This window comes from Planococcus citri, chromosome 1 (genome assembly GCF_950023065.1).
Source record: "Planococcus citri chromosome 1, ihPlaCitr1.1, whole genome shotgun sequence".
In the NCBI taxonomy this organism is placed as follows: Eukaryota; Metazoa; Arthropoda; class Insecta; order Hemiptera; family Pseudococcidae; genus Planococcus; species Planococcus citri.
In genome coordinates this window covers 16685357-16702659 of record NC_088677.1, presented here as the reverse complement: position 1 = coordinate 16702659, position 17303 = coordinate 16685357, and the positions used below count along the sequence as shown (strand labels likewise).

The 17303-nt window shown below is 32.7% G+C and overlaps 1 protein-coding gene across 6 annotated transcripts in view; it reads right to left on the bottom strand.

Moving 5' to 3' along the window:
- The window catches only part of spoon (spoonbill), a 171854-nt gene that overhangs the window by 13040 nt on the left and 141511 nt on the right, over positions 1 to 17303 (bottom strand). For all 6 annotated transcript variants that reach the window (XM_065369393.1, XM_065369385.1, XM_065369409.1 and 3 more), the window contains one exon: positions 7120 to 7595. In XM_065369393.1, coding sequence (XP_065225465.1) covers positions 7120 to 7566 — 447 coding nt within the window. In that variant the 5' untranslated portion in view covers positions 7567 to 7595. The remainder of the gene's footprint in view (positions 1 to 7119; positions 7596 to 17303) is intronic.

Below are 17303 nucleotides of genomic sequence, written 5' to 3'. Positions count from 1 at the left end.
AAAAAACGTAAATTTAGGGGAAAAAGATCAAAAAAGGTTCAAAATCGTCAAAATGTTCAATTTTTGGAAAAGTAGTCAAGCATGGGCCCATTTTTGTAAAAATTATAATGTACAAGTGTTCGTTTTGGAAAAAAAGTCAAAAAGCGTCAATTCTGGGGGAAAAAGTCAAAACTGTTCAATTTCTGAAAAAAGTGAAAAAATAGTGAAAAAGTGTCAAAGTTTAGATAAGTAGTCAAGAATGTGTTCATTTTTGTAAAAATTGTATAAAGGTGTTGATTATTGGCAAAGATGTTAGGAAATTACTATTTTTATAAGCAAGTACTTTTTTTTATTACTTTGAAAAGTGTCAATTTTTGGATACATATCACAAAAAATGTTGACTTTTGGTAAAAATGTCTAAAAATGTTAATTTATGAAAAAATAGTTGAAAAGTGCCAATTTTATAGAGCCCCTAGCCTAAGCTGCTGTAAATGGCTCTTCATTAAATTTAAAAAAAAATTGTCAAAAAATGTTAATTTTTGGCAAAAGCGTCAAAAATTGTTGATTTTTGTTAAAATTGTCAAAAAATGTCAGCTTTTGAAAAAATTGTCAAAAAATGTCAACTTTTGGTAAAATTGTCAAAAGGTGTCAATTTTTTTAAAAAAGAGGCAAAAAACGTCAATTTCTGGATTAATTGTCAAAATTAAGTCAGTTTTTGAATACAAATGTCATTGGAAAAAATGTCAAAAAGGGTCAAATTTTGGATAAATAGTCAAGAATGTGTCCATTTCTGTAAAAATTGTATAAGAGTGCGGAATTTTTCCCCAAAAAATTGGATGTTTTTCTAAATAACAAAAATTTTAATCATTTTTGAAAAAGCGAAAGTTTTTGGCAAAATGTGCAAGGTTTTGACACAATATTAGCAAAAAACTGTTTTCTGCCAAAAAAAGCGAGACTTGGACAATTTTTTAGAAAAATATGACTTTTTGGAATTTTTTTCCAAAAAATTAGCCGTTATCCTAAAAATCAAAAATTTTTGTTGCTTTTAAAAAATCGAGAATTTTTGGGCAAAATGAAAGATTTTGACACAATTTTAGCAAAAGAAAATGTTTTTCTGCAATTTTTGGCAACTAATTTAGAATTTTGGAATGCTGTTTTAAAAAAAAGGTAACTTCTTGAAATTTTTGGGGAAAAGATAAAAAATTTTTCAGCAATTTTGTTAGACCGAGATTTTCTGTCAACTTTATGCAAGAAGCAAGACTTTATGGCGACTGTTGGCAAAAAAGATACATTTTTGCAATTTTGGACAGTTTTGAATAAAGAGTGGTATATTTTGAAATAAATCATCGGTAATTTTTCTAAAAAACAAAAATTTCTGAAAAAATTAAAAATTGTCAATTTTGGCAAAAAGTAAGATTTTGACAATTTTAGAAAAAAGCAGAATCTCGATATAAGTAATCAGAAGCCAATGTCAGGAAACGAATGAGACAATTCTCAGTCATTTCCGTAAAAAGCAAACATTTTTGTGTTTATGTATTGAAAAAGCAAGAAATATTGCCAAAAAGCAAAACACTGATAATTTTTAGCAAAAGGAAAGATTTTTTTTCGCAATTTCCGGCAAAAAAGCTGAACTGATGGACAATTTTTTTTTTTTGAAAAAAAAGGAAACTTAAAAAATTCTGGAAAAAGTGACATTTTTTAGCAACTTTGTTAGAAAGCAAGAGTTTTTGTCAATTATTGGCAAAAAAAAACAAGATTTTGACAATTTTGATAAAAAAAAGCAAAACTTTATCTCAACTAATGAAAAAAAATAATCTTTTTTCATCCATTTCTGAAAAACGAGAATTTTTGACAATTTTTGGCAAAAAGCAAGACTTTGGACAATTTTTTGGGAATCATTTGCATAAAAAATTAGGTATACTTCATCGTGCAACTTCTGATGGAAAAACAAAATTTTTTGTAAATTTCTGGCAAAATCGATACTTATGGATAGGTACGAGTAATTTTGGAAAAAAAAATTGAGAATTGGAATTTTCTGCCAAAAAGCGACAACTTTTATCAGTTTATTGCAAATATGTACCGAGATTTTTGTTGGCAATTTTGACAGAAATTAAAATTTTTGGCTATTTATGGCAGAAATCAGGGCTTTGACAACTTCAGCAAAATCTTTATACGAAACTAGCACCGAAAGAGGGCGAGAAGATAGAGTTGGGATGACTCTTATTCCCGAGACTTTGAATATTAGCGTCCTCAATTCGTGAATCTTTTCATTTCAAGAATTTTTTGCCAAAGAAATTGAAGCAAAAATACTAAGGAATGTGTTCAGGGGAGGACAGAGTGTCATCAAATTTCGAAAATGATCACTTCACGTCTGACAGACAGACTACAGTACGATCTCGAGACCACCAGTCACAGAAAACCCATTAAGACACCTCGCAGACAGGACAGGTCGACCTATACCTATAGAATATAGGTCCTGCCAACTTCCACTTTTATACCCATAGAAATCCCATCGAGACTCGACGAGCATTAGCTTTTATTAACCCAGCCGGCTAATTTTGAAAAAGGGCCCGATAAATAGGTCCCTAGAAACCAAACCCGTGAATTATTGTTACCACGTAGTATATTGTAGCTTGAAATTATTCCGATGTTTATTCAACACACATTCGGCGGTGGCGCGGCGCCGTGGGGACGGCTTACCTAGTCGTTACAGTTACCATGTACATCGCTGCTGCTGAAATAGCAATACGGCAAAGGCGTTGCCTCTTTCCCCAGACCCGTTCCAGCATCTCTGCCGCTGCTGAGCGAATAACTAATTATCATCGTCGCGTAGAAAGAGAAATGCGCCAAAGGGGTAAACCTGATACACGTAATGAAAAACGAGACCAGCCAAGACACACACACAGAGAGCAAGAGAGAGGAGCTCACATAGACTAGGTACGAGTACTTCGTATCATAACGAAAATCGTTCAATTTTCAAGGACATCACCTTTTTTTCTCTCTCTGTCTCTCTCTTCGACGTATCTCTTAAACACATTCCTTTCGTTCGTTGGAGCATCGAGATGTGATTTTTATTCAAATTTCAATTTTTTTTTCTTTTCTCGATGAAAAAAACCATTTGATAAAAAATAAAATATTCACTAGCAACAACGTATAACTAACAGAAATGGGAAAGGAAAAAAATAATATTACGGATAAGAACGTCGATTATTTCCAATTCCAAAAATATCAACTTCGATACAATCGGAAAAAATATACATCTACGAGGCGACCGTTTAAAAATAGGGTCATTGGAGTGTAAACTGAAGAAATAGGTAGAAATGAGAAATTCAACAGATAATCAATTGATTTCAAACGAAATCAAAAACGGATTCTTTATTGGAATCCTTTTTTTTTTTTTTTTTAAATTCAAATTTAGGATCGTAATTAAAAAAGTTATGAAGTGGATAAAAGAGTTCGACAGTTTGGTGTTTTTTTTTCTTTTTCAAAGTTGTCGAAAATAATTTGGAAAAATGTAGGTATATTTTTTCCGGTTACGATGAAATCAATTTTCCCAAATTTCCCCGAATTATAAAAAATAGCTCGACTCGAGATAATTTCAAGGCGAAATCCTCGATTTTTTTCTCAATCACTCGACTCAAAAAATCTGAATTCTCGATTGATAGACATTCTGCAAGTATTGGGTTTTGATTTCGAAACAACAATTGACAGTGAAAAATGCTTCGAATCTATAGAAAACCTATACGAAAGCTCAAACAATCAAAGTCAACTTCGCATGTTGCATAAATTACCCACTTCCAAAACAAATTACACGTTTTCTCTCTATAAAAAGAGAATATCGTAGTATAAAATGCCTTGAAAGAGCTATTCGAAGTTGAAAAAAAAAAGATTCTAAAAGGTAAAATCAACGAAACAATAGGTAACTATTTTCCATACGTAATTTCATCAAACTTTTTTTTTTGGCCTGAATTATTTATGGTTTTGAAACTTTTCCTGCATAATACATCACAATTGTACTGTCTTTTTACATGATTCAATACCGTAACATTCTCAATTTTATGTTTTTTCCTTTTTTTTTCAAATCTGAACCTCTGCTGGATTTTTTTTTGTATTTAAAAATTTTATCATTTCCTCAGCAGATTTTCTCAATAATTCTTTTAATTAATGATATGAAAATTTCCCAAAAAGTCATTTAAAAGTTCTGCAAAATTGATTGAAATTATTCTTGGGAGGAGGGGGAGAGAGGAACAGAATGGACCATAATCTTCTCCCAAAAATCTTTGAAATCATTTACACCTTCCCTTCACCCTACACCACCCTTTTCTCAAACAGAATGTATTGAATGTATCAATTTTAAATAATTGGGTAAACTTTCGAGTTCTCGAAATAACTAGAGACATTTCTTGTTTAGAAAATTTCAATCGATCATTAGAGGAGGAGGAAGGGGAGAGAAGAGAAGAATTTCAATTTTTCCAGATACATATAAAATTCCCCACCTACCATTTTCTGATGCACAAAAAATAAATAAAGAAATCGCCAGATAATTTCAAAGTTCAATGGCCAGAATTTTGTACTCGACTCCCTCCCTCCCTCCCTCCCCCTTTCATCTTGCCCCTACCCATCAACAGCACTTTCAAATTTCAAGAATCAAAACAACGTGGAAAAACCCATATTCATACTTCCCTTTGAGACTCGCTTTCACTCTTCCCCCGATTGATCAAAAAGCACAAAATGAACAATTTTCATGTTTTTTTTTTTTTAAATTCTACGAATAATGAAAAAAATTCTAAGGGAACATTTCAATTGGTCAGATTGAAAAACACTAGTGGAACTTATTAAAATCATTTGGAGAGGGAAAAACTCAGAATTTTCTGGATTTTTGGTCAAAAATGAGAAAAAATATAAAAATTTTAAAAGCTGAGAAGGATTCAAAACTGCTGAATACAGCTACAAACTATTTCAAAACTATTCCAGGGGACGAAAATAGGGTACGTGACAAATTTTAGAAGTGTAAGTCAATTTGGTAAAATTTTGATTTTTGCTCGTCCAAATTTGATTTTTAAAAATTTATCAAAAATTGAAAAATTGACTTCAGCACCTGAAATTTTTTCTGGCAGGATTCTTGGTAAAAAAAATGGGGGGGGGGGTATTAGAAATTTAAAGGCTGAGGACTTGAGGGGGCTCCAGAACTGCTGAATATATTTAGCTTAGCTACAAACTGTTTCAAAACGATTCGAGGGGTCGAAAATAAGGCAAACACCAAATTTCAGACTTGTGGGTGAATTTGGTAAAATTTCGATTTTTTTCTCCATTTTTAGACCAAATTTTATTTATAAAAATTCACCAAAAATTGAAAAATGCACTTCAGCGCCTGAAATTTTAGCTGATGAAGTATTTCTGCATGAATTTTCGATTCACCTAGCTTTGAACGGTTTAAAAAATATTCTGATTCTGCCAATCAGAATACCTCGGTTCTTCTTAAAGAAAAACCAAAATTCATGAAAGAATTTTCTCAAAATAGCCACACTAATTCCTGGAGTAGAAAAAACACTTGAAAAAGAATTTCTCAAATATGTACCTACCTAACTACCTGTACCTATCTACAAAAAAAGAGGCAAAAGCGAAACTTAATTATTTTCTGGAGTAGAAAAATGCTCATACCAAGTCCATTACTTCAGAAAATTGTCAAAGACATTGAAAGTTTTCGGACTGAATTTGATTAAAAATGGTGTAAAAATTTCAAAAAATGTTCAATTTTTCCCTTTAAGGAAAAAAAACAAGTTTTGCTTTAAGAAACCTCATTTTGGTCAACTTTATGCTGATTTTTGAATAAAATTGTCAATACCTACATGTTTATTAAAATTATCAATTTTTATCAAAACAATTAGTCAATTTAAGCCCAAATGTATCATTAAATTATCAAGAAGTTTCCTAAAAAAATTATGAACTTTTAGTTTAAAAAAAAGTGGTCCATTTCTGCTCAAAAGGGCAAATTTTTGCTTCAAAAGTCAATTTTCACTTCAAAGTAGCCAATTTTAATTAAAAATGAAAAATTAAAGTATCAATTTTTTTCAAGTTATCAATTTCTACTGAAAAAAGTCTATTTGTGCTCAAAAATGGTTGGATTATGAAAAAATTGACAAATTTCCCAAACAAAAAAACGGTCAATCTGAACGTGAATTTTCTACTTCAAAAATAGTCTATTTTGCTAAAAATAAATATCAAAGGTATCAATTTTTTCAAGTTAATCGTATTAATTTCTGCGGAAAAAAGTCTATTTGTGCTCAAAAATGGTTGAATTATGAAAAAATTGACAAATACCTTAAAAAAAAAAATGGTACATTTTTAGATTGAAGCTGCCAATCCTCTTTAAAATGATCAATTTCCACTAAAAAATAGTCTGCCAATTCATGCTAAAAAATTGTTAAATTATGAAAAAATTGACAAGTTTCCTGAAAAAAATTTTGCTCTTAAAAAATCCTATTTTTTCTAATATTAATTTTTGCAGAAACAAAAGGCGAATTTATGCTCAAAAATCTTAACATCACCTACCAAAAAATAGTCAAGTTTCCTGAATTTTTTTTTGAGGTATTTCGACAAAAAACTTCGCTAGGTTTCGCTGATTTATGGAATCATTAGATCACACCACCAACCACCTTAGCAAATATTGAACACTCCAAAGTCTTATATGTAGAAAAAGCTTGAAGATAATGAACACGAATTCTAAGAAAAAAGAAGATAACGAAGCAAAAAAAAAAAAACAAACAAAAAAACAGGAGTAATAATTTTTAATTTTTACCAAAATCGATAGAAAAATCAAGAAAAGAAGAACCAATATTTCAAGAATAGGAACAAAAAAAAAAATTGCTCAACTGCAGAAAACACAGAATATCAAAATATCGAGACATCATTTCGATTGTTTGAGCCACTGGAATTTTTAAAATTTAATCATATCATATGACCGGAAGTGGAAATTGGCGAAATACAATCACATCTACTCCTTCAAAATCATTCACACCTCCTGCCTCCTGCACATCACGTTTACTCTTTTCTCTTACCATTTTCAACGTAAGTTATTCGCCTCGTCACTCCAACATCCACCAATCCCTCCACCAACATTCAAGTATATTTTCAACTCACCTCACTGCAAGCTTTGGCACCAGCCAACACGGTCTGAGAAGCGACCGTGGTCGTCTCCTGTTCGGCGAAAGCTTCTTCGGTATCGCTACACACCTCCTGGATGGGAGCGGCAGTTTCCAGATCACGGATCGCTTTCTGCATAGCGGTTTTCATTTCTTCCGATACTAACGACGACGACGACGATACCGGAGATGTTTCTTTTTCGGCGATGGCCGAAATGGCTACGGCGCTGGCCGGACTAGTGGTAGCGCTGTTGCTGTGGCTGCTACCGGCCGAGGTACGGTGTCGATTTCGCTTCTTCGATGTGCCGCCTCCGCCTCCTGGATCGCTTCGGCCTCTTGTAACGCTATTCGAACGTTTTTTATACCACAAATACGTGAAAAATATAACAGCTATCGTCGGAATAGTCACCGCAACAACGTGCTGAGCCTGAATCGTAGGTGCCATTCCATATATTCCACACCAAGCTTGTTCAACTGTAAACAGAAAAACATAACGAAGAAAATCAAAAATCAGTTCTGTTCACGAAACGCCGAGTCATTCAATAATGCAAACAAACAAAGCTCTGCGAAATGAAAATAAAAATAAAAATACACGTACGTAGGTATTTCCCTAAGTACATACTAGGTACTCGTACTCGTACAGTACATAAAATCGACTATCGTAAAATTAGCCGAAATTTTTCCATCATTTATGAAAACTTCCGATAAGTGGATGAGCACGCGGACAAGACAGGGAGGACAGAGAGAGAGAGAGAGCTGGGTCGACGATAGTGACGGAAATGTCGGCCACCATCGAAAATTATACCATGCTCGCTTAGGCACGTTGTTTTACGTAGTAAAAAAAATTACAGGGACGTAGGTGGGTAATACGTACGTTTATAGTATGTGCTCGCAGAGTCCTATCGTAATGTCCATTACTGCTGATAATTTAACCGCGCATAAGTTTAATGCATGCATTACGGACGCGACCTCAGAGAGAGCAGATTTCAATTATAATCGAAGTACATACATAACATTACATATCTAATGGCCACGTAGGTACCTGCGAGTGTTGTCGTTTTTTTTTTTTTTTTTTTAGGTACCCAACTTTTTAATCAGCGATACTCACTGCTCAGTATTGGGGCAAATTGATTCGCATTCATTAATTAATTCAAAATCGAATCGATTCGTTCGATTGAATCGTGTCGAATGGTGCGATCAATTTTCGTTTCAATTTCAACGAAAATGAATCTTCAGAAAATCACCGATGTTTTTGGGTTCTGGATGTTGAAAAGTAACATCAAAATTTAAAAAATCATTGGTAAATGTTTAATAAAAATGAATATCCGAGGAAAGAGAGAAAAGAGGACGAGGAGGGGGTAAAATCTGAATCAACTTTTCTTTGTTAATTGCTTTCAATGGACAAAGAAATGAAATCGACGAGCAGTAAATGGAGCTTCAACTTTGATTTTTGAACAATTCGAACAGTTCTTTGAGGGGGAGTAGGTACATTTTTGAATACTTATAGTAAATTTTTTCAAATACATACGAAAAATGGAGGATTTTTTCTTCATTTTTAGCAGTGATTTTTATATATTTTTCATTTGTGGAAAATCGGATTTTCCATTTAAGAAAAATTGCTGAGAATCACTACTTTTGCTACCGCAGGATGTTCTCTAACAAAATTCCAAAATGAAAAATGTAGGACTTGAGTAGGACTTTTAGCAGGACTTTCAACGGGTCATTTTTCGAGCACCTATGAAATTTTTCAAGGTGGTGGGAGGGGGGGGGGGGAGGTCGAAATTTGCATCCAAGTTTTTACCCAAATTTTTGTAAAAAATTACGTCTTCAAAAACCTTATGATTTTATTTAAACAAGTAGACGCCAAAAATATAACGTTTTACATATTTCAATTTTTAGTTTTATTTTCTCCTTATCAATTTTAATAATTGATGAATATCACATCATATTGGCTTAAAATCAAATTTAACTGTAGTTATTTTTTGATGAAAAATTGAAAATGGGAAAAAAATCAAATGGGCCCGAGCAAAGCGAGGGCAAAAGCTCTCGAAAATTAGTATTCCAAGAGGCATAAAAACGATAGAATTCGAATATTATTTTTTTTTTTTTAAAATCCAAAATCAAAAGAGAAAAGCAAACGGGCCCGAGCGAAGCAAGAGCAAAAGCTCTCAAAACTGTGTACACAAATTCAAAATCTACAAAGTCGACATAAATCAGCTCTTTTACACAAAATTTGTTCAAAATTCCAAAAAAAAAAAAGGAAAAATTGAAAATTTGAAAAAGTCTTATTGAAAAAAAGTAGGACTTTTGGACAAAATTGTTGAAAAGTAGGACTTTAGTAGGACTAATAGGACTAGTAGGACCTGTTAGACACCTTGTACACACTCTCAAAATCACTACCTTTTCACTAGTTTCACTACCTGTAGGTAGACACCCTGTGAAAGATTTGAGAAACTGAAAAATAACTTGCCCCATTTTTCAGTATTTCAAAGTTTTGATAATACTTCGACAATTTTTTTACCGATATCAAAGTTCAAACAACGATAACAAAAATAAGTGAAATTCCACTGAGTTTTACCTACTTTTGCAAAAATTATCTAAAAATTAGTTGTAATGTCCCAAAAAAAGTAGAAAGTGATCAAAAATTCAAAAAAAAATTAGGAATTTGAGCAAAAATTGGTTTAAAAAAAATGCATGAAATGCATAAAAAACATCTGTTGAAAGTTGAGGCAATAACGATTAAATGAATATCACGAAAATGCAAAGTAATTTCTCAAAAAAACGTTCAAAATTGTGTAAGTATGCTACAACATTATTAAAATACAGATAAATTTTGCACGAATTGCTTAAAAATCTGTAGAAATGTCATGAAAACCAACCATTGTAAATTACAAAAATGTCACATCTGATCAATTTTTCGATTTTCAATTTTCTATCCATTTTTGACCATTTTTAAAAGTTTTCAAACAATTTTTTGCAATATTTGTCTCAGCTCAGTCTCAATAATTTTGTGTACCATTTCATAAACTTTTTGTAATTTTCCATGTTTTTTTTATCCTGATTTTGTAACTTTTATGGCATTTGGGTAATATTATTAATTTGATTATTCCTGTAATTTGAGGAAAAACTCGTAAAAAATTCTTGAAATATTGAAAAAAGTTGTTCAAAGTTAGGAACAATCAATACTACTTATTCAACTACCAAAAATGCAATAAAAATTGCAAAATTGACACGAAAATATGAAAGTGAGCAAAATTTTGTAAGAATCATTTGAAGTACTATAAACACTGTTGAAAACACCAAAAGTTCATTGAAAATTGAAAAAAAAATATACGCACCCTAAAAACTAAACTATTAGAATCTTATTCAAATTGGAAATTTGGTGGGTCGGATGATGAAAAAGTTGTATACAAGCTACTCCAAAAGGAATATAAAAAATTGATCAACTGGGCAAATATAGAAGCAAATTCTCACAAAGTTGCAGTCTCAAACAATATCTGCAAAACTACATGGAAGATAATAAACTCCTATCAACCAATGCTGAAACAAACCATTGATCATATTACTTTCCAAGACACCAAATACACTAACTCAGCTGATATAGCAAAACTATTCAGCCAACATTTTGCAACAGTTGGAAAAAATGGAGTATGCTCTTCTCAAACACTGGACCCACTATCCCTTATTCCAGTAAATGATTCTTCAATATTTGTATTACCAGCTACTGCTGCTGAAGTATCCAATATAATACAAGGTCTCAAAAATTCTAATTCAAGGGATAAATATGATCTAGATGTAGGCCTTATCAAACAATCTGACCAGTATATATCCCATATACTTGCTGATCTTTTTAATGACTCTATAGATCAGGGAACATTTCCAGACTGCTTGAAAGTAAGTATTGTAACACCTGTTCACAAGAAAGGGGAAAAATCAAACTTAGGCAACTATAGGCCCATCTCTGTAACGCCAGTATTCTCAAAAATTTTTGAACGGCTGCTATATAATAGACTACTCAGATTTCTATCATCTCATAGCATTCTAAGTGAAACTCAGTTTGGATTCCGTCGTGGCAAAAACACTACCCAAGCAATATTTCATTTACTTAACAAAATTCTTCAAGCTGGCCAAGATGGTGAAAATTCTTTGGCAGTGTTTTGTGATTTATCAAAAGCGTTTGATACAATGAACCACAAAATACTGTTGAGAAAGTTGGAGAAATATGGGATAAGGGGTCCAGTCCACAGTTGGCTAAAATCCTTCCTTGAAAAAAGGGTACAAATAATAAAAATCCTAAATGGTGAGACTTGCACCTTTTCTGAAGAGAAAATAATAGACATAGGGGTCCCCCAAGGCTCCATACTTGGACCTTTACTGTTTATTCTCTATGTTAATGATTTGTCATCCTACATTAATGCACTCCTAACTCAGTTTGCAGATGACACAACTATGTTGTTGAAGGGTGGTAGCTGGGACTCACTACTAAAAACAACACAACATGTTCTCCAAAACTTAATTTCTTGGTTTAATGCAAATGGCATGAGCTTGAACTTGGAAAAAACAGTGACAGTGCCTTTTAATGTAACCCCCAAGGAGGCCAACCTGGTAGCAGAAACTCTCTCGCCTCTACCAAATGTTTCTAGTGTTGCAAAATTTTTAGGGGTTGATGTTCAATGCAATTTAAAATGGGATGTATACATTAATAAATTAACCTGTCGTTTGTCATCTATAAACTTTCTACTCTTTCAGCTAAGACAAATTACAAATCAAAAAACTCTCAGACTTGCATATTTTGGACTATTCCACTCTACATTGGCCTATGGGGTGGTTTTTTGGGGAGGTAATGCATCATATGTCAAGCAAATTCTCACACTACAAAAACGTGCGATAAGAACAATTTATAAAATACCTCTAAGACAAACATGCAGGCCCATCTTTGTTGATAATAAAATCCTCACTACAATATCACAATATATTTTGGACATATCTCTCATGGTTTATACTAAGGTTATAACCTTTCCAAAAATTACCCATCCATACAGCACAAGATCACTAGGTAACCTTAGAACTCCCCACCACCGTACAAAACTTCTCCAGTGTAGTGCTGTATCATCTGCAGCAAAAGTATACAATCGGATTCCAGGGAGTGTTAAAAACCAGCCAACTGCAAAAAAATTTAAAATTGCTCTCAAAGAATGGCTGATCAATAGTGCTTTTTACACCCTGGAGGAATATCTTAGCTGCTCTGATCAATAATCGCTTGAATTTTGATTTTGTATGTATAGTTTCAAATCTTCATCTTTTTATGTTTTAATCATGCCTTTTATTTTATTTAAATCTGAAAATTGTATCTTATACGTAGATAAGTAATCAAAAATGTTTACAGTTTTCAATTATGTAATGCTCAACGTGATATAATGGCAGCTTTGCTGCCGCATGTATCTCAAATATACAATTTGAATTTGAATGTTCCAAAATTTACATCAAGTATCACAAAAAACTGCAAAATTAACAAAAAAAAATCGACGAAAATTACCAACAAAAAAAAAAAAATTGATGAAACTGTGTGGAACGTCGTTTAGATTGGGCAACATTTTGCAAAAGTTGCTTAAAAATCTAATAAAACGTCATAAAAATCACAAATTTGTACAAAATCACGAATCTCCATCAAAATCTCTAGAATGCAATAACATTTTGTTAATATTGAATCGAACAATATCACAGAAAGCTCGACACAAAAATCATTAAAAATTGGAAAAAGTTGATAAAAAATTATTGTGTGAAAAATCGTAAAAATGGAGAACAAAATTTTGCGAGAATCGCTCAACAAAACTTTGCTGGAAGTTGGAAACCATGATTTAAAATACCAAAATGCAATGAAAGTAAGCTAAAATTGCATCAAGCATCACGAAAAGTCGAAAAATTGACACTGAACTCGTCACAGATCACTAAAAAATTGATGAAATTGTGTGCTAAATTGAGCAAACTTTCAAACTTGCTAGAAACTGTTGAAAATCACGTTTTTTCTTCAAAAATGAAAATTTTCTCGTCTCTTTGGTCCTACACAAATTCGCAAAATAATGATCATTTTATGCAAAAATATTAATCATCATCTCGTCTTAGTTCAGTGTCGTTTATAGTCGTTCAAGATGATTTTTTTTCAACCAACGTCGTTGTCGGCGAAGTTGAATAGTCGACTCGTAAGTCGTATTAGATTACGTAGTGAAGCATCATCGAGTACCCATAGATCTCCGTAATGCATACATAAGAGAGCAGGAAGGGTGGAGATCGCAGAGACAGAAAGAAAATTATAAGAGTAATCGAAGATGTGCTTACAAGACGTATACTTGCATCGCGAAGGAGAAAGGATGCAGCCGAAGCGAGGCAGAGGAAGAGTAAAAGGCAAAAATGTGGCCATGAAGATGATGCGGCGCGGCGAGGCGGGCAGCGCGTGGATTAGGTAACACACGCCAATCTACGAGTAATGGAATGGTAATGTGGTATATTGCATAGCATTTTTGTATACGAAAAAATTCGAACCAGATGGAATGAATCACGAATTGGAGAAATAAGTTGCGTTTTTTTTATGTACACATCTCGTAGTATGCAGAACCATCCTGTCGTTATGTAGTCGTCACAATCACGTCCTCTTCTCTCACTTTGGTTGTCCGAGTAAGTATTTATCTGCGTCATTTCTATGTATTTTATTCGTATATTTCGGAGCGATTATCTTGACATCGGATCTCGCGTGATGCGTACTCGTATATTTACGTATCTGGTATGCTATACTCTGTGTATTATGGAGATCTTATTGGGGAAGAAACGGAGTAGGGGGCTGTTTGCGGCTTTGGAAGTTGCGAGAGAAATGATGGCGATGGCGCCCGGTGAAGTGAAGAGTGGAAAAAAATGAGGAAAAATTGGATGGCTGATGATGATGTTAGCGTTTGTTTTGTAGTGTTATTACGAGAGAAAGAGAGAGACAGAAGATGGTTACGCGTCAGTTGATTGGTTAAGCGCGTGGATTTTTTCGGTCAGATAAGCCGAGGAGGCGAGATTCAGATTGGACGCGAACGCGATTGATGTGGTATTTTCGATTACGATAACGAACAATAACGGAGCACGAAATCTTTAATGCGGAAAAACGCGCCAGCTAGAGAATGGATTTGTGTAATAATACGAATGGTAGGTAGATGGCGGATGCGAAAATATTGTTCATGGTGTAGAAGCTAGAACACTGGTAGATCTATGTACATAGATATTTGTACAAATACTTTCGGCAGGACTACAGGTATGGTTTGGCTAGATAGCGAGAACTTTGGACTGTGAATTTCGTGTTACGAAATCGTCAATTACCAAGATGCAAAAAAATTGAGTGAAGGGAGCAGAAAAATATATTGTAGTGGCTGCGAGAGAATGATATTGTCGTCGCTCGTTGCGATCATATTGAATCGACACAACAGGCGATAGAAGGTAATAATTATTACTCGCGCATATAATTATCGATATGGGTAGAGAAAAAAATCGTCAATTTGTACATTATATTGTGCTATGTGGTAAGATTAAACGTGAAAAAAGCCCCTCAGCTTCGTGTTATCAAAATTATACACGTCGTCGTCGCGTCGTTGAAAGCAGCTTTAATTTGCTGCAAATTTATTCGTCTGTTACGTGTTCGAGTATCTATTATCTTCACCACTAAAAGAGGGAAACCTCGTTTATGTACTTTAATAAACCTAATTAGAAAGTAAACCTATGTATCTGACTGAAAGGAAAAAAATTCACGTAATGGTTTGATAGCAGCGGAATTGGGCACACTAGGACACAACTGTGTTGACTGTTAAATGAAGAGGGTTCGTTAATGCAGATTATTTATTTTTCTACTTGAGGTAGTTTTTATAGAGTAGAAAAATCGGCTGTTTTGAGGTGGTTTAAAATTTTTTTTGTTCAAATTTAGAGCAATTTTTGAGAATTTGTTTTTTTTAACTCATTTTACGATGCTGCATGGAATTTTATGATTCGCAAATTTTTCGATAATTCAGTCGAGCGAGTTTTCTCCTCAAATTTATACGAGAAACGTTCACAAAATTTTGCTTATTCTAACGATTTTGCACAGAATTCTATCTTTTCAATGGTTTTTGTGTTAAGCTTTCTGTGACATTTGATTCAAATTTCAATGTTGACAAAATTTTGTTACATTATGGTACTATTTGATTTACTTTTAAGCTTTCAAGGAATTTTTGGATATCTCAAGCGTCTTTCCTTTACAAAATTTTGCCCAATTTGAACAACGTTACAGACAGTAGTTGCATGCATCAATTTTTCGTAATTTTTGTCGATTTCTTTTTTCAATTTTGCAGTTTTTTGTAATACTCGATCAGGGTATCCAACCGGTGGTGAAAGTAGTGAAAAAGTGATGATTTTGAAAATGGATAGTGAAAGTAGTGAAAAAGTAGCGAATTGAGTCAACAAGGCAGCGAAAAAATTGAAAAAAATTCAGACGTTTGGTAAAAACCTTTAATCACTGAAAAAAGACTTTCAAATCGTTGGAAAAAAGGTTGATTTTTGATAAAATTGCCAACAGTTTAAATTTTGATTGAAATCAAAAAAAAAATTGTATCTACCAATTATAATTTTTATTTTGTGTGTGTTTGTTGGGGGGGGGGGGGTTAGTTCGAGTGAAGAGCGTTCTAAAAATTTGGTTGAAAAAAAAATAGAAAATAGTAAAAAAGTACTGTTCTTTTTTCAAAAAAATCCGTTTTAGAACATTCGAGACATTTTTCGATATTTCAAGAATTTTTTACCGAGTTTTTGCTCAAATTTTATGAACTATAATCAAATATCACGCAAATGTAATAAAAAGTTACAAAATCACAATAACGAACCTGAAAAATAGTACACAAAATTGTTGAAATTGAGCAAAACTTTGCAAACATCGCTGGAAATTGTTTGAAAAGTTTTGAAAACGATCAAAAGTTCATCATAGAAAATCGAAAAAAATTGCGCAAAAAATACTTTCAATATCAAAAAAAAATTTTGAAAGTTGAAAACAATTGATCAGATATGAAATTTTTGTCATTTTTAATAGTTTTCATGACATTTTAACAAATTTTTGAGCAATTCATGCAAAATTTTGCCACATTTAAACAAAGTTGCATTTTCACAATCTCATCATTTTTTTTTTGAATTCTCAACGATTTTTGAAAAATTTTATTGCATTTTTGTAATATTTAAGCATTATTTTTTTTTACAAGTGTTTGCTCAAATTTCCAATTTTTTCCAAACTTGATCACTTTTAACTTTTTTCGGAACATACAAACTGATTTTTAGATGATTAATTTTTTTTTTTAAATCGGCGAATAAAATTGACAAAGTATCGTGAAATAATGAAAAATTGCACAAATTATTTTTAATTTTTTTTTAAACTTTCAAAAAATTGGCAAAATTTGCAATATTTGTAACAAATCGATTCAAATTTGAACTTTTTCGAGAGAGCATGTTTCAAAACTCACCTGTCTATTGTGGGATGGGAAATTTTGAAAAGATATTCTGGGGAACCGAGGATATAAAATCCGACAATTTCATGCTTTTGGAAAATTCAGAAATTTTTTAATGAAAAATAGGCGACTACAAGACGTATCCAATCATTTTGTTTGAGACTGATATTATTTGAAGTTTCTGGAAAATTGGATTAACTGTCTTCGAAAACCTAGGAAATTCAGCGAGAATCACTATGATGGGCACCTTTAAAAAGAATATTTCATCAATATCGTTCGAGAAATCAAAAATTTAATCCAATTTTTCAATTTATTTCTCAATTTTACGTTCAAAAATCAAAGAGCTCATTTTACTGATTGTCGATTATAATATTTCCTTGTTCACTGTAGGCAATTAATAAAAAAAGTCAATTCTGACTGTACCCCCCTCCTCCTCCTACCCCTTTCCCAAGTATTCACTACTCAACGCGTACCGCGATGATTTTTTTCATTTCGATATTAATTTTCAAAATCCAGAATCTAAAAATAACTCATGATTTTCTGAAGGTTCATTTTCTACAACGAGAATTGATCGCACCGAATTTTTCAATTTTCGACAGCGATTTTTCCAAAGTTCTGTGGGGCTTTATTATTCAAGGGGCCGAAGGTATTTTTTTTAATGAACAGGATTTTCTGAGAAGAATCCCAACAC